The sequence below is a fragment of the Alosa alosa genome, chromosome 15 (assembly GCF_017589495.1).
Source record: "Alosa alosa isolate M-15738 ecotype Scorff River chromosome 15, AALO_Geno_1.1, whole genome shotgun sequence".
NCBI classification, from domain to species: domain Eukaryota; kingdom Metazoa; phylum Chordata; class Actinopteri; order Clupeiformes; family Clupeidae; genus Alosa; species Alosa alosa.
The window spans coordinates 14,901,946-14,923,390 of NC_063203.1; the positions used below are offsets into that span (position 1 = coordinate 14,901,946).

The window sequence follows — 21,445 nt, forward strand, 5'->3', positions numbered from 1 at the left end:
TAATTGCCTCCGTCTCAGTGGAGAAAGTTAGCCAGAGTTCACGGCTCCTGCAGACACACATCGAGACATGCTCTTCTGCATGCATCCACACCAGCTTGCCAATTACAAACAATCAGTGTCTGGGAGGAGGTGGGGGAAAAAAGTTGAAAAAAGGAAAGGAAAACAGATTTCTTTTTTTTAAAAGAAAAAAATGGTACCAAAGAAAACAATACAAAAGAAAAACAAAAAAGAAAACATAGGCTGAGGGTTGATGTTGAAATAGGGTTTTACTGGAATACAATTGCAGATTCTGGCAAGAGCCATAAATTCCTGAAGCAGTTGCTGTGTTCCAATCTCAAGGATTATGAGGCAGCAAATGGACTGAAGTGCTATTTGGTTGCCGAAGCCCCTTTGTCACAGTGAGAAGTAGCTAACATAGTATTCCATTTTTTCCCCTCCTTCCTTAGGACTCAGGAGTATTTCTGTGTTCCTTTCTGGGCCTCTTCCAGTAAACAGCAGAAGGCATAAACTCAATAGCTGTCCTCGGGGAATACTTCTGCATACTTGAGAGCCTGAGAGCAAAGTCTCCTGTACCGTACCCTAAAATCTATACAGTGCTAAGTAGGTATTGGGAGCACGGTATTTGTTCTTTTTTGCTGGTGCACTGCAGCAATTTTAAAAAGTTAAAGTATATTCTTTATGCAGTTACGGTGCTGAACTGTAAGGTGTTTTATCGCCTACAATTTTAAAACAACCCAAGAAAGTCATTGTATGATGTTTTATATGGCTTTTGGGTACAAAAATAGCCTAAGCCTTTTTTTGTTTTTGTTTGTTTGGTACACTCTTACCATGAATACCCTCCTAGCATTTAGCACCCAACCACCACTGCTGTGATGTCTATGTCTCAACCAGCATTGCCTGTAATCAGAATATAGAGGTTCTTCTCACGAATGCTGCCTCTTCAAGCCCTTTGGGTGACACAGAGATTGACAGCTGGGTGGGCATAGGGGCTGTAAACAGCCAGGACCCTGTGAGAGCCGCGGCAGCAGGGATGATAATGACGATTAGCCTCCTTACTCTCCCTAGCAGGCTAGCTCTGGGCTCCTCCTACATGGTTAGGACTGTTTGCACACAGCCAGGTCGTTGTGTCTGTCACACACAGATTGCCCACAAAGAACAGAGACGAGGGAGAGAGAGAGAGAGAGAAAGAGAAAGAGAGAGCGCTGAAAGGGTTCATGAGTATACATCAAGAGATGTCTCAGAATATGAGTAGAGCACTCCTGTTTCTGTTAGCTGTCTGTGTTTCCTGTGGTGTTTGTATTGTGCTTTGGAGGGTTATGTCACATGATTGGTCATGCATACACACACGCGCATATACACATGTACATGCACACAGAGAGAGAGAGAGAGAGAGAAAGAGAAAGTGATCGAGGTAGATCATGCTGTTTGGTGATGAGCTTGGCCAGAGCTGCCTTGTAAAGTACATTCTCACTGTGCTTTTAGGCAAATACTCATTGTTGTCGGTGCTATATAAACAAACACAATTGAACTGGATTGAAAACCATTCATATAGGGCTAGATAAAATTACACAATCTGTCCAAAATACCTTGCATATGTGTGCTAGTCTGACCTGTGCATGGTTGAATACCATACCTGATCAAGCATATTTAGCCCACATTGGTTTACGGTTTACAGATGGTTTATGGTTTATTATTTATGGTTTACGGATACAATATGCACAGGGGAATTTTTTAACTTATTTGTAATGATGATTAGAGATTAATTTAGTTCACAAAAATGTTCAGATTAAATATTGGTGGCGGATTGTAAAGAATCAAGTCTTCCTCAGACAATACTAAAGCATAGAGTGATATTTGTTATGTTTATTTGTCATATTTTTGTTTTACCAAATGAACCCTCTGAAATGTGAAATTTAAATAATTTAAAATAATGGATATTGCTTTGGGAGGACATTGGGCATCTGTTTTAAGTACAAATTGGTGATAAATAAATGATGAATAAATGCATACTTGCCCTGTAAAGATAAATAAATAGACCATGTACTGTTTAAAATCATAGTGAATTTCTACTGCTATATGAGTAGGACTATCCCTATTTATTTTACATTTCCATTAGTTTGTTTTTTGCCTAGCCAGCCCACAAGCGTAGGCTACAGTGTGAATTAACACAAAGCGAAACAAATGCTGTCTTTTTAATTATGAACGTTCCCGGCATGCTCCTCTCTGCTGTAACGCTGCACACGCAGTGACATCACCGAGGAAACGGCGCGCAGGGACCCAGCCCCGTTTAGCAGCTGACGTCAGTCTCTAGAGCTGCCCCTGTATAGCGAGGAGGATTTACCGAATACGACTGGCGGTGGCACCTGTTTCAGTTTAGCAGAATAATCTGCACAAGCCCCCACAAACGCCCTGAATCTGTTCCTCTCGAGAGGTGCATGCTCCACCGATTTGTGTAACATTCAGAGTCAGAGATAGTAGTCTAAAATGTCTAAACAGTTCATAAAAATAATAATCTTAGTTTAGTTTAGTTTTTAGATTTAGTTTTTATGTTATCTTTAAAATGCTTAATAATAATAATAATAATAATAATACCAATTATATCTTAATCAATGTGATTTGATTTAGTGACCAATTGGATAAATACATTTACCTACATATTAGGCTGATATTTGGATTAAAGCCGACCTATAATCCTGAACATGCAGTGGTGTATTTTTTTTCCATGAGATTATACTGCCTGATATGTTAACCCCAAAGTATTTTATTATGTCCTATGTAAATATTTTAAAGATACATCCTAATTATGAGGAGATCCCTTTAGGGATTATAGCCTAATCCTCTCTCTCTCTCTCTCTCTCTCTCTCTCTCTCTCTCTCTCTCTCTCTCTCTCTCTCTGTCACACACACACACACACAACATGCCTGGAGTGGATTAATGCAGTATTGTCTCTTTCTGTTCCAAGTGTCCCTCCAGGCCACAACACAATCGCTTCTGCTCCCAGGCACCGTGTTATGCTACACGGGAGGGAACTGCCATAATTGACTGTTTAAGCGCATCTTGTAAGAGATATGCCTAAAAGTCGCATTAACCCGCTTTCGGAATCACGGTCGAGGTATAGGATTAGAATTGTTATGAAAGATATCCGCGTTGGACTGCTGTAAGGACTTAAAATTATAGCATACATTTCATGCAGGCTGTCGAAGTAGGCCTATACAACAAATATGAGAACGCTATGAAAACATCTCCTTTTTCTTCACGCTTTTTGACGCTAGATTTTATGAGGGGCTTGTATAGGCCTGGCGTCTTTATCTTATTTTTTCGTGCGAGTTTTATTTTAAAAGGAATTCATCGAGGTATTTTGTTGACCATAATATTGTCAAGCAAAAATGCTGCTTGCTAAAGCATGCAATATGCGGGTTTCTTTTTTAACCGATGTGTTGAAAATGAAAAACAATATTGTACTACACACGGATGCTCAACATTTTCTCCCAGATAAGATCTACTGCAATTCAGACTGTGAATTACAGGAAATAGAGCCGGATAGAGGTTTGTGTTTCTAACGGCGGACTGCATGCGCTGTGAAGGAGCGCCCAGGGAATTGAAACTAAAATCCACTTGTAATCTTGCAACAGTATCGGACATAATTGGCTGAGGAACCAAGATTAAGATTGATGAGACATTAAAGTGGCTCTTTGGAGTTCACGGGATCGATAAATAGCCCCCATTTCAAGAGCTCGCATTCCGTGCACGGACAGCTCGGGGTCCTCTGGCGCTACGGGGACCTGCATTGCCGTGTGGCCTACCTAAATCAAAAGATGGAGAATCAAACGATTCTGAAGAGGGAGTGGGGGGCTTTATAGAAAGATGGGCGGAGAATAGACTGAGCCATTGCATGTGACCACAATCAGCTGATCGACGATTTAAAATATATTCGGGACCATTTAGAATTGTGTCAGTTTCCGTATTGATGCGGCGTATAAACTATTTTTTTGATCACATACGAGAAATAATCACCTTAAATCTTTTCTAAATACGTCTACACATGCTATTATCGATATTTATACATTGTGTTAATTGAGAACAAAATAGATGCCATATCTTGCCATAATTATAATCTAATATATAGGCTTAATGTAAAAACGCGTATCTATCATGTTATTTTCAGTTGGTCACAGATCGTTACATTTTAGCATGCTTGAAAACCCAAGTTTCACAGTTTCATTGTAACATTTTCAATCCTTTTGCTTCAAAATGGAAGAACCCCTCCTTGTCTCATTTGATCTAAACTAGGCAGTTACAAACATCCCCACATCGCCGTGCGCCATTATAATCAATAAAATAAAACAAGATGATCATCTCCTTTTAAAATGGACTAATCACTAGCCAAAATCTTAAATAAAATGCTGGCCTATATTCAGTCCAATATGACTTGGAATAAAACCAACTGATTTATGTATTAATTAATCAGTAGATCTTAACATTTCCTATTCGATTTGTTTAGGCCTGAACGTCGCCAATTTGCTGCGCTTCGGTCCTGCAGAGGCCTCACTGCCCTGTTTCCTCTCCTGCAGGCCCTGTGGTCCTCAGCACCCCTGCTCAACTCGTTGCCCCGGTGATAGTGGCTCGAGGGACGCTTTCCATCACCACCACTGAGATCTATTTTGAAGTCGACGAGGATGACACCGCCTTCAAACGGATCGACTCCAAAGTAAGTCGCTTGCTATGTCTGTGTGGTATTCTTGTCGATAATGCTATCTTTATCAATGGCCTAACCTAAGTTATTTCATGGCATAATTTCTTTAAAAAAAATTGCAAATAGGCATATGAGAGGATCAGACTGCGATAAGCCTATCAGTTCATACAAGACATGACCCATAATCATTTTTGCACTGATATGTAGTCTAACCACCAAAAATCGTTGCAGGAAAACTGCAATAATTCCACGGTAGCTGGTAGGTCCATCAGACACGTTTGTTCAGTCACACTAAAGACTAGGCTTACATTAGATAGGCAACACCGTGGCATGGCCTCTGTCATTGTTAGCACGTCACAGGGCTGTAGCCTCCAGCATCCCCTCTACCCAACAGAGCCTGTGGCCTAATACATAGGCCTACGTGAGAAAATAAATCAGACTAGACCAGGCTAAAGAAATTCGATGCACGTCAAAAAATTGGAACCCTTCTTCATAACATTTACAAACGAGATGGGAATCTATTACATAATATACTGTTTCAAACATCGTAATGCTCCATGTGGAATTTGGCTCGTTTAGAATAAATAGGCCTAGTAATGAATAGGCATATTTGGCACTCCTTGTTGGCTATCTAGCCTATAGGCTACATCATCAGTCTTACTGTGGTCATAATATCCTTACTGTAAAATAAATGCTGCTCTGGCCCTAAACCAAATGGTCATATTAATCCGTGTACTTAGTGTGATTTTAGTTCACAGTTTTAGTTCAATGTTTTATTGACAGTTCCACTGCTGATGATGGAGACTGTCTGTGTCATGCAAAACACCTGTGCGCTGATTCGTTATTATTGTTTGGCTACGGTCTAGGCTACGCTGCTCTGAATGTATTGACAATTTGGAGAATTTGGTCTTCCGCAGACCTAGGCCTAGTCTACTGTACACAAGCCTGTTGGTAAACATAAGTATAACATTTCACGAACCATAATTGGGACACAAATATGACTCAGTTTTTATTAACTCTTTAAATAAATTCAGAGACAGAAATAAAAAAAATCAAATCACAAAAAAATTATATTCCAGTGTATTTTAAGTGCATTTCTCAGATATCTTTTTATATATATTTCCTTATTTTCAGCTTTAACCATGTAGACAAAGTATAAACAAACTGGTCAGATATAGATTAAATAATGATTCAAGTATATTTATGGAATGTTTCAATTGAACAAATACGTACCATCAAAATGTAAGCTAAAATAAAATAAAAAATAAGAAACGTTCCACGTACATTGATAAACTAGCACTGATGCATTACTAAATTGTTTTCTGTATGGGGGGAAGGGGGGATCAGGCGTTATCCTTAAACAGGTGGAACTGAACTCTATTTTTACGTGTCACAGAACAACATTCACAATTTTTTTTCAGACCACTGGAATCACAATCTATGAATGTATGTTGCCTATTTACAGTATAAAAATGTACAGTTAAGGTTTTATCAAGGCTCATTACGGGCTTTATTTAAAGCATTTAAGGAGAAACCGTTAGATGGTAGAAGAAAATAACACTGACATATTAGCCTCCAAATTTGATTGTTGATGCATTTATGTGGCCAAATGATGACATCACAAATTATAAGGTCATGACAGTAATTTCTTGGCATGAAAACTATTTTAGACAACGTATCTGAAATAATTGTTCATGAAGTAGGCCAATAGGTGCACACATAAGACTGTGGATATGTCTGAACAGCAATGGTCATTCTGTTCTGTAGTTCGTGATAAACTTCGTCTAGGCCTTTGGACTAGCGAATAGTCCACATATAGTGCACATTTTGTACAAACATATTATGATTTTACCTCAGAGTTTCTCCAAGCTTTTAGGGTTGGTTAGAATTTCTCTTGCCAGTCGCCAAGTCTGTTTGGCCGCGTTTTCCAGGGCGGAATGCGGTTTTCCTTGAAAAAGGTCTAAGTTAGGTAGAAAATAATGGGGACATCTCCTGCACTGCAAACACGAAATAAGTTGCAATAAAATTCCGTTAAGTCGATCCCCTAGACAGTTTTCGTCCCAGTCCGACTCCCGGGGATGCTTTTCACACTCGTAGGAGACCAAAGTTTTCATGTGGTAGTTGTTGAGTGGCGTCCCAGGGAGTTCAAGGTGACGGTCACGCAGTGTTTTCAGAACCGACAGACATTTCTTCCTACATCCTCCCAAAAGGAGGCGGTTTTCGGCCTCTGCGAACTGCAAGACCCAGGCGTCACTTTCAGCCGAGCTCTGCTTACCGTTTAACGAGTAGCATTCCTTAGATAGGAGGTTGAAACCTTCGGCTTTTACCTCTGCGACCCGGTTTGGACCCGGCCAAGGGATGTGGGGCAGAGGCCAATGAGCCGCGCTGCGTGGCCATATACCAGTGCATTTGAAAGCCGGGGTAATCTGGACCACGTATCTGTCTCTAATGCGTAACTTCACCTCACTCGTGTCTGCGACCATTTTGACCACATCTCTGTAACTGCACTTATCAACGGCCTGGGCCACGAGCGTTTGAAACCGGGAGCGGATCTTGCGTGCTGAGAGGTAACCGGACGCGGTGATGAACTCGACCCACAGAGACATGCTCCTCTTGCGGCCGTCACTGAGCTTTAGCACGGCGCAGCCCGGAAGGGAGCCGTCGTCTACGAAGTTGAACACTCCCATCTGATTTAGATAGAGGACCACTTCGAACTCTGTCGGAGATATCACCTCCAGACCCTCGAAACGGTTATCCATTTCGCTCAGGGAGCTGATGAACCTCGGCTCCTGAACCTCCACCTCCTTCAGGACATCCGACACCACCTTGCACACCTCTCGGATGGTCTTGGAGATAGCTGCCTTGCGAGACTGGCATTTCTCGTTGTAATATTTGTTGAGATGGTATACCAGTTTAGCTTGGGCTGCTATCATATTTGGGCAGAGATCCGGATTGTATACCGGAGTCTCGCAGTAACCCGAGGGATCCAACGCGGCTGTTTGTACGGGAGCCAATTTTAGAGAAGAAAGAAAACTATTAAGAGAAAAAAATCTGTATATTTATTGTAAAATAACAAACAAGCTTGTTATTTGTGCTCGGGGCACATGAGCAATGAGGTCACCGAATTAAATCATCAGCCTTCCGAATGCCAGTGCACCAAAAGAAAGTCTTTCAATTCGTTGTTTTTCAGCGAGTTGCAATCAAAAGTCCATCACACCAGAGAGGTCTGTAGTCGGACAGTTGCATGCGCTTTCTCTCAGTAGTCTAAACAGCTTGTCCCGTTGTCTGTGTTTTCTGTAATCACGGCTCCCAGATTTTGATAAGGATAAAAAAAGTGCACGGTGCCTTTTTGGAGTGTGTTGGCGGTAGCGTCTTCCAGTGTGGCTGTGTTTTAGAGCACCGGACGCACTCCTGTGAAAATATAAAGGGAGGGATCCAGGCGCAACCGTCCAATCAACGCTCGATGCGTCATCGCTTTTACTTGATCGACGACAAATTAATCCTGGGTTTTTACACACAACTAAATCTAAAGGTATATCGGCAGCGACTGGCGAGTGGACGGGAAATACATCGACATTGAGGAGACATAAGAAAAACAGCGTCTGAATTCTTGCAGCCTTTTGTTTTGGCACAATTTCGGATTATTCCCCCACGATTTAATAACTCGTATTTTTTTTTACCTGAAGGTAATCGGTAGTATATCTGAAGAATATTTAGAATAATAATATACAATATAAGCTTAGTTTAGCATAAATGCGTGTAGACAACTGGCTTTTCTGCTTAGACTACTGCAATATTTCTTATTCATATTTTATTTTATTCACTCAACCTTCAGCCATCAGCAGCGTTAAAATTGGTCTTGGTATTCTGTGTCGTTTAATAGGCTACTGCTTTAAAAAGCCGTACTTTCAGTTAGGTCACGTCTGTCTTTTAGGAACGTTCCTATATTTATTAATTTAGTAAGCATAATTTAGTAGTTTAGTGTGCATCATTTATACGTTTTTATTATTTAGATTTACCAGTAATGCCACTGGATTTACTTGCTACACCTTATAATTCAGGATAGGGTAAATTGACGTCTTGAAGAATTCCGTGTCATCAAAATTGTCTTGATTGACTAAAGCCTTCAATGACTACTTTGATTATCGAAATAATCTTATGCTATTAGTCATATGTTAAGTGGTTTTCGTTTACATTAATTTAATGGAAATAATGAAAGCATCTGATAACTGCATATTCTGGTATTTAGTTTTTTCGACCTTATAATTTTAAAAAGCGTTGTAATGACTGTATGTTTTTTTGTATGTTAATAAACACGCATAGTACTGAAGAAAATATGTTTTACTTGTTGCATAAATGTAGGCCTATTATGGACTTAATTAAATTCTCACAGTCGCTCACGTATTTGGGAATACTTAATATCTCTCGCTTGAACCTTAATTGTGAGACTCAGGTTTCTCGTTGATTTTTACGAATCTTGCTATTCCACCTCTACTTTATTCTCTTGCCTTTTCATTTTTAAATATTTAAAATATATTCACACAAATGTTGTGCAACTGAGGCAAGTCATTGCCCTGACAACGACGGAAAAGTCATAATTCATTTAATGTGTTCTCAAAGGGCTAAAGGCAGTCATTGAAAATGGACAGTTTTACACCCATACTCTGACCTCTTGTCGCTACTTAACATGAGCAAGACAGGAGAGAGCCAGGTGTGTTTTAGCTATGTCTACAGTTACCCCTACATTTCTAATTGAAATGATCTATAGGCCTACTTTAAATATGATTGTGATGTTTTTTCTTTTCTTATTGTTGACTTGATAAATGTTACCTGTTGGAAGAGCAGCTATGTATGGTTCACAGAGTTACTAAATGTATGGATGGTGGAGAGGGTCCTGTGTGTGAGTGTGTGTGTGTGTGTGTGTGTGTGTGTGTGTGTGTGTGTGTTTTTGTTTAGGGTAAAAGGGGGGTGGGTGATGGTGATTGTGGTGTATGCATCCGCTGTGTTGACATGGATACAAAAGAAAACCATGGGTGTGATAATAGAACTGAAGACAACAGATCAATGTTAAGCAGCTGAAGTGTGACTGGATGCGCTGCCGTGCCCTCTCCGATTCTGATTCTGCTGCTGCTGTGTGCCACTGTCTCTGCTCTGCTCTGCTCTGCTCTCCAACACAGGGCTCCACCATGTCTCCAGAGAATCCCCACACATAAACCACTTTCACTCCTTGCGCTTTCCCCTTTCACGGCACCTTTTGAAAACACATAGATCAACATGGCCATATCGCTCATCATTGTAGTCTAGGTACCGAGATGAATTAGGTTAGATTTCTGTAAAACGTATGCGCCTATTTATTTCTTTATTTTATTTTTCTGTTGGGTGATAGATGGAGATGGTCATGTGGCTTGGCACTTACTTTCGCCACTGTTTATTTTCCCAGTCATGCAACATCGATCTCATAAATGGAATGGACTCACAGACTGCTAATACATCAGGCTGAAAATATTAGCATATTTTGTTGATATGTTGGAAGGGTTTATTTTTTTTATGAAACTGTAACTGTAAAAAGGTTCTCAAATACTGAACTGGTTCCCATTTCAGTAAAATTATCACTGATGCTTGCTTCTGTGATCATGATTTACACTTGATTTCACTTCTGCCTCTATGAACAAGGGAAGCAAAACTTAAGGTGGGAGATAGCTGTTTCACTGCAGACAAAAGCTTTTAGGGAGATATTATCACAGTATTTTTTTCTCCTCCTTCACAGTTCAACGTTAGTCACGCTATGTTTTAGAAAACACATCAGCATTGGAGTATGTTTGAAAAGCTAGCTGGACTAGGTTTATTCAGAAAGGACGAAAGCAAAACCATGCATACCTGTGTTATCTTTCCCTCTCTCTCTCTCTCTCTCTCTCTCTCTCTCTCTCTCCCCCCTCTCTATCTCTATCTCTATCTTGCTCTCGAGCTCAGCAGGTACTTGTCTTTATTAGAAGCAGACCCACACTTGCTTTTCGGTGTCCCGCTCTGATAAATCCTAAGCTTTTTGCACCTTGGCCAGTGCCAGGGTTGGCAGTGTGTGTGTGTGTGTGTGTGTGTGTGTGTGTGTGTATACCCAGGCCTCAGCACTGTCCCCGGGAGGCAGGGTGAGGATTATCTGGCCCTAATCTAGAGCATCTGCCCAGGGTCGAGGCTTCTCTTCAGGAGCTTAGTTTAGTTAACCTGCTCCTGAGTGGGACAGGCCACGACGCCTTCACTTGGTCGTAGTAAACCAGCCAGTGTGCCAAACTCCAGGGAACTAAATGAGAGTCCTGAGGAGGGACTTTGCATCAAACAGGTTGAAATTAAATTAATTAAATAAATAGATTTGACATTACTGTACCAGAGTGATTGTGTACTGTGCTGTGGCCAAAATTGCACACATAGTTCTTTCCCTTTTAATATTTTTTATTAAGTCTGCAATTATTATTATTAGTAAGGGCAATATTATGATGAAACATGTTATTTTAATAATCATGAAAAATGCAATAGTAGACTCAGCACCAACATGCTGAATATAATATGTATTTAATGGACTATATGAATACATTATGGATACAGTATGTACTTCTAAAGAAATCGTTTGATTTAGCATGGGATATTTTTCCATACCTTGTAGTGCTAAGAACCTTTTTTACTCATCAGAGTAACACAGGAATACTCACCCAAGCATAAAGCATAGACTATCATGGATACTGTGATACAACCATGCAGTGAACACAAGTGCACAACCAAGCAGATGCTACACTTACATGCACTTGAGCTTTCAACACAAACTTTTTAACTTTTATCTAAAGCCTTGAACATACAGATAAAGACACGCTCACACGTGATTGCATTTCCAGGCAACCAAATGATCAAAGACACACACAAAGGATCAAAGACACACACATATAGGATAGGAGCTGCCCTTATAGGGATGTGCTGGACTTCCACAGGCTATGGGGTGATGAATAGGAGCATGACCAGCGTACACTGTAGTCTCCCTCCGCTCACCCCTCACCCATGCAGACAGGAGCAGCACACGGCCCCAAGAGTCAATACAATGCTCCCCCACCCCCCCAACCCACCCATCCTCCATCATGTCTTCTCTATCATATGACCCAGGCGAATGTCGCCGCCTTGTTTGAAGGCCTCTTTTGTCTCTAGAACTTTCTGTACATCCCCTTAACCTCTCTCCATCTCTCTCTCTCTCTCTCTCTCTCTCTCTCTCTCACTCTCTTTCTCTCACTCTCTCTCTGGTCCACTTTCTGTCCATTAATGATCCTTTCATTCCTCCCACCCCCGCCTCCCTTTTCCCCTTCTTGTTTCAGAAGACGGATTCTCCTGTCAAAACGGTCTGGCGTGCTGTTAATAGCCCGTGTCACGCTGCTGAAATTGGCACATGACACCATAGTTTGTCACACACACACAGAGGACCCTCAGAGCGCCTTTGATGAAACGGACACTGTGCCGAGTCTCGTTTTTGATGATGCTGTCACAGGGGGCCGCCTTACAGTGCCGATAGCGGGATAATGGATTTGTGGAAATCCATTTAAGAGCGGTCTGGTTTAATTGCGAGTTACCTTGTGAAAGGTGATGAGTTCACCTTTGGTATCTGCAAAAAGGAAACAGAAGATAAAGCAAACTGGTGATTAATAAGTACATAACATTGTCTTCTATCTCCTCAGATATTTATGAAATATACTGTAGATTTTCAAGAGCTACTCGGCAGACTGTGTTGAGTTGATCACTGTGCATGTCATTTTAGGCCTTTCATCTTGACATCTCTTCTTTTAAATAACAGGCAAGTTTCCATGTCTTTTTTTAGAAAATAGTCACTCACAGATGGAGTCTCCACCACAAGTGTATACACACACACACACACACACACACAGATGCGCTCTCTCTCTCTCTCTCTCTCTCTCTCTCTCTCTCTCTCTCTCTCTCTCTCTCTCCTCTCCCTCTCCCTCTCTCACACACACACACATACATGCACACACACACACACATACACACACACAAACACACACACAAATTCAGACACTCGTGTGTAAATCCACACACACACACACACATTCGTGAACTCTAAATGGCACAGTAAATTGGCACACCCAACAAAGATGCATGTCTTTGAAAGCACCGACAGAATCTGGGCTCTGGACATTTTATATCAGAGTACCATCGAGAAGGGAGTCGCATAAAATCGCTTACAATCGCTAATCTCTTAATTTAAACAATATGGTCGCAATATTGAATCCCAGAAAATGTCATAGGGCCTTGAGATATTAATCTGGGAAAAGATTATTTTTACTGAAGCGTGCCAGTTCCAATCAGAAACTTCAGCAGATATTTTTAATCCATTAATTGATTTCACACACAAGAAAAAAAAACCTATAAGATAAAATTATGGGAATTATTTAACATACTTCAAAATACACACACATTCACAATGAAAATCATGGCACAGTTGTCTAGTAGGCTGATTAAAATATAGTCCACATCCTGCCTAGTTCACTCATGGCAGTTAATATTACTCTTTTCACCATGTCAGCCCTAATAATCCTCTTATTCTTTGACAAATAAGGTCATATCTGTTCCATTCCATTATCGGACAAGGGAGCCTTTTTTTAGTTAAGCCAATATAAAGCCTGAGCAGAGTTATAGACCATAGCAGAGATTATCAGCAGAAGCGGCTAGAAAGGCCCAGTCGCATTTAAATCAGACGAAGGGCACTGCTATTACAATAACAATTAGCGTTAGCTTCTAAGCCGGGGGAAAATTATACTATTGCAATGGGATCACAGCTCTCGGTGGCGTAGACACATACCCTCTTTATAGCAGAGTCTAATGAAATCAGTGTTGTCTGTCATGTCTTGGAGACGTTTGCGTCAGTATAAATATTGTTATTCGAGACAATATGGCCTCACGGTGGGATGCCCGGTTAATATTCTCCACCTCCTGCCTCTTTGCCCCCCCCTCCCCACCTCTCTCTATTTATTTTTTTGGACGCCGTCCTTCTATTTGTTGTCGTTCACCAGCCTGCGTCAGGGCCCTCCTCCCAGGAGTGCTGGCCACAGCCCGGGGCGCTCGCGGAGAGCTTGTGGAGATTGGCAGGCAAAAGCCATATGTGCTTAAACCAAAACAATAAAAGAAAAGGACCTGCAATATATACGAGCATTTAAAGAAAAAAGAGGTAACCTAGCACGAGAAAGAGAGGAGAGGAAAGGTAGAGAGGGAGGAAACACACAAAATTAATTACTCCTACTAGCGTCCTTGTAAGCTTGCCCCCACCACTCTCTCTCATATAGGACGCTTGTCAGCCATTCTGATAAATGACATGCATGCATTTGCATAGATTTAACATTAATATAATTTGCGTTTTATTTGCCTCTACTGGTTTACATAATAATGCAGAAAATGAGTAGTACGCCTCATCATTTTAAAAGCCTCTAAATCACCCAGCACAGTCAATGGCTTTTCGCCACCTTCACCAATTTCCCTGTAAAGCTGTTGATTTCAAACAGAAGTTGTTAACCTATCCCTTCTCCTCTTTACACCTGAGCCTGTTTAATACTGTAATATTGGCCTGTGTGACAGGGCCGGGGAAACTGTTTGTCAGCGATGATAGCGGGAGGCCTTGTTACCTATTTATTGACTTTCTTCCTCTTCTCTGGCTTCCATTGTTGTGTAGCGGCGCTAGCCGTACTGTGTTTCATTTCATTTGAATTAGCCAGTTTTGTCAAGGTTAGCATTTTTATGAAGAGGGTATTCTCTCTCTCTCTCTCTTTCTCTCTCTCTCTCTCTCTCTCTGTCTTGTCTCTTTCTCGTTCCTAACTATTTGCGCTCCCGCTTTCCTCCTGGCGAGGGAAACAGGATGCACCTCCCGCGTGGTGGAGCAAGCGAGAGAGGATGCCGGTGCGCTCGACACACGGCGATTAATCTTCATGTCGGCCAGACGTCGGCCCCCGTCGAAAGGTTGAGGCTGTAATCATTTGCCCACTGACCCAGCCGCACGCGGCCTCTGAGAATCGCAACAGCCGCCAGAGTGCCAAAGAGTGAGGGAGAGAGAGAGGGAGGGAAAGAGGAGAAGACATTATGAATTTCAAATTAATTACATGACCCTTGTCTGGGAACGCAAGCGGGTTTGCAAGAGGCAGCCAGAGAAATGGCAAACAAAGAAAAAGAGTGGAGGGAGAAAGAGAGAGAGTGAAAAAATGAAAGCATATGAGAGAGAGAGAGAGAGAGAGAGATAGATATATATATATAGAGAGATATATATATATATATATATATATATATATATATATAGAGAGAGAGATAGATATATATATATATAGATAGATATATATATATATATAGAGATAAAGAGATATGACTCCTTTCTTCAGGTTGGGGGTCTGCGGTAATGAAATGCTAGTGGCTATAGGCTCATGATGAAATTAGGCCATGTAACCCAAATAAGGGATGAAGGCTTCATAATTGCCAGTCCTTGAGATCTGAGGTGCCGGGTGCCAACTGTCAGAGGCAAGCTAATGATGACAAATGTCTCTCTATGCAGATTGCAGAGGGGAGGAGAGAGAGAGGGAGGGAGGGAGGGGGAGAGAGGGAGAGGGAGGGAGAGAGACAGAGCAGGAGGGGAGGCAGGATGGTGTGAGAGAGAGAGGAAAAAAGGAAAGAGGTAGGGTAAAGGAGGACAGGGCCAAAGGAAGAGTACACTTTTGCACACATCACTTCTATGCTTGTAATAAACTCTCCACTCATGGAGGTTGTAATGCAGTGTCGGAGTGTGTTTGGACGCTTGTCTTTGTGCGTGATTGTACCTCCCGGTGTGTTTTACTGACACCGTGACCCCCCCACACACACACACACACACACACACAGGGATGTGTTGTGGTGAGTGAGGTTGGGCACAGGACGCTAGGAAACATTTCCCAAGCTTTTCTCTTTTAGTTCAATTTGATGTGAATCTGGAGTCCTAAATAATTGTTAATCACTATTATTTTAAAATGTGGACAGGATTCAGAGGAGTGCAGCTCAAAATATGTTTGAGCTTCTTGTGTATGCTGTGTATAAAAAGTAAGGCATACTTTAACTAATTGTGTACATCTGAATATGTTTAGATGTATCATCTTAATAGCACTACACTATTTGTAGCCTTTTATTCTAACCAAATTAGCCCCACAATCTGAATTCCATCTTCTCAAATCACTAATTTTAGTATACTTGTACGCATACATTACATATTCGTGCAAATGCTAATAACCACACCAACATAACAAAAGAATAATGGCATTTAAATTGTGGAACCAGCAGTCTGCTGTCCCTCTTTGGTCACTTTTGTCCGTAATGAGCGTACAGCCCTTCCGTGCTCTCTGCTTTAAGGCAGCACCTTATTAAAACACACCACCACTCGCTGCATTGACATCCATTACCCCCAACACCAGGCCAAAAGGCAGCTAACCCATAAATCTGATTTCACTTATTGTGACGTGGGACCTCTGTGCTAATAAAAAGAGCAAGAGGTGTGTGTGTGTGTGTGTGTGTGTGTGTGTGTGTGTTTGACTGTTTGTGCGTTTTACTAGATTTCCCCAATTTGTTCCGTGAATGGCTCCTTGAAAAGACTCCCACTTTTGCCCCTACAAAAGGAGCCCCGCTGTCTTTTCTGTGTGTGTGTCATTTGCCCCATCTGTGTCATCTGGTGGTCTGTTGCCGAGTGATGGGGGTGTATGGGCGGAGCCGGAGGGGCAGTCCCCTGGCGCCGGCAGCAGTTGTTTTATGGACTGGCGGGAGTTCATAAGCCCGGCGTGCCCATTGTTTGGCGCGGGTTGAGGACACGTGTGAATTGACTCGGGCATATTGACGGATCATTTCCATTAATGAAATGGGGGGGTCAGTGGGTAGAGGGAGGAAGTGGCCTGTGCTCCAGCTCATGATGGCAGCAGCTCTCCTCTCTCATTCTCTCTCTCTCTCTGTCTCTCTCTTCCACTCCGCATCTCTTCATCTGTGCTGGAAAACAGAGGGGGCCTGACTGACAACTTGTGAATGGAGAGGGGAGGGGGGCGTGCTCAAGGAAGGAATCGCTCATCATGTGCTTGTGATAGACTTTTGTGATTGCGTGTGTGTGTGTGTGTGTGTGTGTGTGTGTGTGTGTGTGTGTGTGCATGTAATCTAGTTTCGGGCCACTTTAATTACACACACACAGATTGACTGATACCTCTCTCGTATAATCGTGTGATCAGCTCAATTGCCAACTGACAATCACACTCTCCCACTTCCTCCCACTTATGCATTCACTCATGGAGAAAAGAGAGAGAGAGTAAAAATAATAAAAAGAATAGAATGAATAGAGCGAGAGAAAAGAAGAAAGGGATAGAAAACATATTACAAATCTGGAATGGAGAACAAAGTGGAAGCCTGCTAACAGCAGTCCTCTTTGAGGTTTGTATCATGTTTCATGCGCATAGTATTTCCCCATCATAACAGTAAGAGAAGAAAAACCTCTTCCTTTCATTTGGCCGGACCCAGTGTCTGAGGGCCGGCCCAGCATCAGCCAGTGCTGATGAGCCGTGGCGGGAGTCCAGTTGGCGCTGAGTGGGCACCCCTGCTGCGTTCGCACCCTCTGCCCACATCGTGCCCCCCACTCCCCAGATCCGAACCCTGCCCGGGTCAACCCACACGGAGGGCACATTCACGCTCCACTTGCTCCTGTCCCTCTTAACAGCTGTTCTGGGAACAGTTTGGAGCTGTGGGCTTCCTCACTGAAATGCTGTTAAATGTTATGAGGGAGGACAGAGAAACTGACCTCAGGTATGTAGTTTAAGGGCTAAAGAGGTAAACCACCATTTTATGATTTGAGCTGCAATTGCAATGTGTGGTTGTGCCTTAGTGTGTCGTTGTGTTTCTGTTGGAGAGAGAAAGAAGAATCAAGGAGGATGAGAAACATAAAGAATGAGTTTGTGTGAGTGTGTGTGTGTGTTTGTGTTTGTGTGTGTTTGTGTGTGTGTGTGTTTGTGTGTCTGCATGTGTGTGTGTGTGTGCGTGTGTGTGCGTGTGCGTGTCTGCATGTGTATGTCTGTCTGCATGTGTGTGTGTGTGTGTGTGTGTGTGTGTGTGTGTGTGTGTGTGTGTGTAGTTAGTAGACGTAGGGGAAAGAAATGCACAAGGGCAGAAGAAAGCGAGGTGGGAGACAGGCGGCGTTGGCAGGCAGGAGTCTCTGTCGTGTGCGATTAGTCATGGTGGTGGTCCTGCGCGGCCTAGTGTCTGCCCATTAGGGCCCCGGACAAACAATGGAGCAGGCAGGCAGGCAGGCAGGCAGGCAGGCAGGCAGAAGTGGTGTGTCTAATGTGACCCCTCTCTCCCCACCAACTCTGCACAGAGGGGAGAAAGGAAGGGCATATGGGACCAGTGGCCAATTGCTTATTTTACATGGTAATTATCACAAAGAGAAACAGTAAAAGCAGACATCCACCTTAACCCTCTCTCTCTCTCTCTCTCTCTCTCTCTCTCTCTCTCTCTCTTTGTCTTTCTCTCTCTCTCTGTGTGTGTGTGTGTGTGTGTGTGTGTGTGTGTGTGTACACCAGCTCAGCACAGTCATTAAATCCTTGTCCATCATTGGGCCATGTTTCTCTCTCTCTCTCTCTCAAATATATACATATATATATTTCTGGCCTTTGTCATGTCATGAAGAACTTTTTAATATATTTATGTCTTTTCCCCACAGTAGCTGAAATAGCTAGACAGCTACACAGTGATGCCAATGCAGTATCCAGCACCATTCATTTGCTCCGATTATAGAAAGAGCTGAGACTAGACAGCCAGGAACCCAGTGATCAGTGAAAAGCATGTAAGTGTGAACCCCACCAAAGACCTCTGTTCACATTTGCTCCTTATCCTCTTGTCACGGAATGATCAAAATGGAAGCACTGTGCAAACAGTCAGATCGGAATGGTGAGACCGGTCCCTTTCAGAACATGGCACTTCCTAGTATTTTTCCATTCGACCAATCAAAATTCTGGTTGGCTGTGTGGCTCGGCTGGCGCTGACCTGTCATTTGTGGGACTCATTAAGGAGGGCTGGTGCCGAGCTCCCTGCTGATGTTGAAAAAGAATACAACGGATGTGCCGCATTGCCCATGAAAAAGTCATGACAGGGAGAGCAGGAAGAGAGGAGGATAGAGGGAGGGAAAAAGGGAGGGAGGGAGGGAGGAAGGATAGTGGAGGTGAGATAGGGTGGTGGAGTTTGGTTGAGGGTGAAGTAGAGTTTGGGGGAAGGGGGAGGGAGGGGAAGGGAGGCAGCTGACAGGGGAAAGGCTTCTGCCTCGGGGCTCTCCGGGATGTGCTGAAACTGGCCCCAGGCTACCGGGTAGCCATGCTGGGGCTGATGGCCGGCGCAGCACCGGCCCACAGAATAAAATATGGAGCTCAGATGCAATGGGGTGTGATGAGATGGGATGAGATTGGGGAGAGAAGGAAGGAAGCACTGAGAAGGCGCTCCTCTGGCAGGCTTCTGGAGATGCCTCATGCACACTGAATGATGAGAGGATGAGTCTGGCCCTGACCTGATGCTGTGAGGCAGGAGAGAAATATAATATAATAATCACTGACCAAGTGGACTAGTATTTGGACATCTGTGTTTATATGTCTGTAGGTGTCGGAAATGTTTTCATAAAAAATCCATACAGATCGGTACCCGGTAATTACTTTACAAATGAGCATATAAAAGAACACAGAAATATGAGAGAGGGAGATAGAAGTGGACTTGTGCAAACACACAAAGAGAGAAAAAGCCCAACAATGGTAGAGATGGAGCTGTAAACTAAAGTCTGTGTATAAATAGAGAGGTAAGAAAAGACAAAGAGAGAAAGGGAGAGAAAACCTAAACAAAACATCGCCTCTGTTAGTAGGAGAGAGAAAAGTCAGGAGGGAGAGGGAGAGAAAAAAGTGGTGGGGTTTGCGTTCTGCCTTGTTGAAATTCAAATGATTTTATTACGCTGTCAGTTCACCCAGCTTTTGGCAGAGGCGCACTTGAAGGTGTAGAGTGGGTGGGGATGCAATGTATGTGTGTGTGTGTGTGTGTGTGTGTGTGTGTGTGTGTTGGGTGAGACAGGGGTGAGATGCGGCTCATTGCGAGGCGCACCGAGGGTGTTGACACTCGTCTTAACGAACGGCGGCTCGGGAAGCACCGGGTAATCTGATAGGTCAAGTGCAGGAGGCAGTGCTCGCAGGGGCGGCGGATGATTGACTGGGCTAAGACGTGTGCACGTGCTGCCAGTTGCCGCGCCGACAGAGGAGAAGGCCTGACGCGCCACGCGGCCCCATCCCCTTGATCACGTTTCGGCTTTCAGCTGCACCTTTCTCTCTTTCTTCCTCTCTTTCTTTCTTTCTTTCCTTTTCTCTCCCTAACTCTATCTCTCTCTTTTTCTCTCAGATTCTGTTTCTCCCTCTACGCTAGCTGAGATTCTAGCTCTTACTCCTCCAGCTTAATATTTACACTTTAAGACATTTCTGTTTGCTTATTTGCAATTCCCTTTTTAGTCAGAGAACCCTGCCCCCTTCTCTCTCTAGCTCTCTCTCTCTCTCTCTCTCTAGCGCACGCTCTCTCTCTCTCTTTTACTCTCTCCTTTTTTCTCTCTTTCACTCTCTCCGCCTTTTCTTGCCGTGTTTGCCTTGGGGCGATGAACTAATTTGGTGCTCTGTAATTGTGGTGTGTCGTACACCTGTCTGCTATTAATACTCTCCCTGTCCTTCATCCCTCCCCCCTTAATTAGATATTCTCGTAATTATTGTCATTACGGTGTTTTCCGTAATTAAGGTGATTGATGTTTGTGCAAAGGGACTGTTTATTTTACTGGTGGATTTTTTTTTTTAACGTTTACCACCATCATTTTTGGAGGGCGAGCAGGGAGACGTTTGCCAGCTCGGCTGCAGCCTTCCGTCCCCTGGGTCCGAGGGCGCAGGCCTGGACACTCTGGTGTTTTGCCGTTCTTTTGCGGAGCTCGCTCTGCACCCAGAGAGAGGCCTTTCCACGGGGGCCCTTAAGTTGTCACCAGTTTAAGGCATTTACGGCAGTGAAAAGCCGCACAATGGCCCAGCACAGGGGCTTTGTCTGCAGCACCAGCACCAACGGCCAGCGGCAGCCCCCTGAGAGATCCCAACCAGCCTCTGAACTCAGAGAGAGAGAGAGAGAGAGGGAGAGGGACAGGGAGAGGGACAGGGAGAGGGAGAGGAGGGGAGAGAGAGAGAGATACAGATAGAAAGAGAGGGAGAAAGAGAGAAGCTGTCCCTTGCTGGACATTTACTTTGGCACCGGCGACTCCCTTTTTTTTTTTTTTTTTCTCTCCCCTCTCGACTTGAAAGGTTTTGGCCGTCGTTTCAGATTTATGCTGGATTGCCTTTAATGCCACCCGCCGATAGGACACAAAGCCGGAGGGGAGCAGCGGAGCAGGAGGGGGACGCGGCGCTGAATGCACGGGTGTTGCCCAGCGCTCCCGGTGCCTCTGTGCTGCTGGCAATCCAATTAAGACTTTAATAAGGGTCATATTAAATTGGCTTCACGCCAAGGGGCGAAGGGCTTACAGGAGAGGGACCATTGTTCTGTTGTGTGTGTGTGTGTGTGTGTGTTCTGTTTGTGTGTGTGTGTGTTGTGTGTGTGTGTGTGTGTGTGTGTGTGTGTGTGTGTGTGTGTGTGTGTGTGTGTGTGTGTGTGTGTGTGTGTGTGTGTGTGTGTGTGTGTAGG

At 43.4% G+C, this 21,445-nt stretch overlaps 2 protein-coding genes across 11 annotated transcripts in view; one reads left to right on the forward strand and one right to left on the reverse strand.

The window, feature by feature from the left end:
* LOC125307776 (neurobeachin-like) overlaps positions 1 to 21,445 on the forward strand; it is a 296,002-nt gene that overhangs the window by 207,124 nt on the left and 67,433 nt on the right. For 9 of the 10 annotated variants that reach the window (XM_048263836.1, XM_048263826.1, XM_048263827.1 and 6 more), the window contains one exon: positions 4,572 to 4,708. In XM_048263836.1, coding sequence (XP_048119793.1) covers positions 4,572 to 4,708 — 137 coding nt within the window. Of the gene's footprint in view, positions 1 to 4,571; positions 4,709 to 18,418; positions 18,555 to 21,445 lie in introns of those variants that run through there. The other variant, XM_048263835.1, reaches the window with a different exon arrangement.
* mab21l1 (mab-21-like 1) lies at positions 5,678 to 8,074 on the reverse strand. Its single transcript, XM_048263837.1, has one exon. The coding sequence runs from the start codon at positions 7,624 to 7,626 to the stop codon at positions 6,547 to 6,549; it is 1,080 nt and encodes a 359-aa protein (XP_048119794.1). The 5' UTR covers positions 7,627 to 8,074; the 3' UTR covers positions 5,678 to 6,546.

Excerpts from the sequence above, each read along its gene's own strand:
- mab21l1 (XM_048263837.1), bottom strand. The coding sequence starts at position 7,626 with ATGATAGCAGCCCAAGCTAAACTGGTATACCATCTCAACAAATATTAC.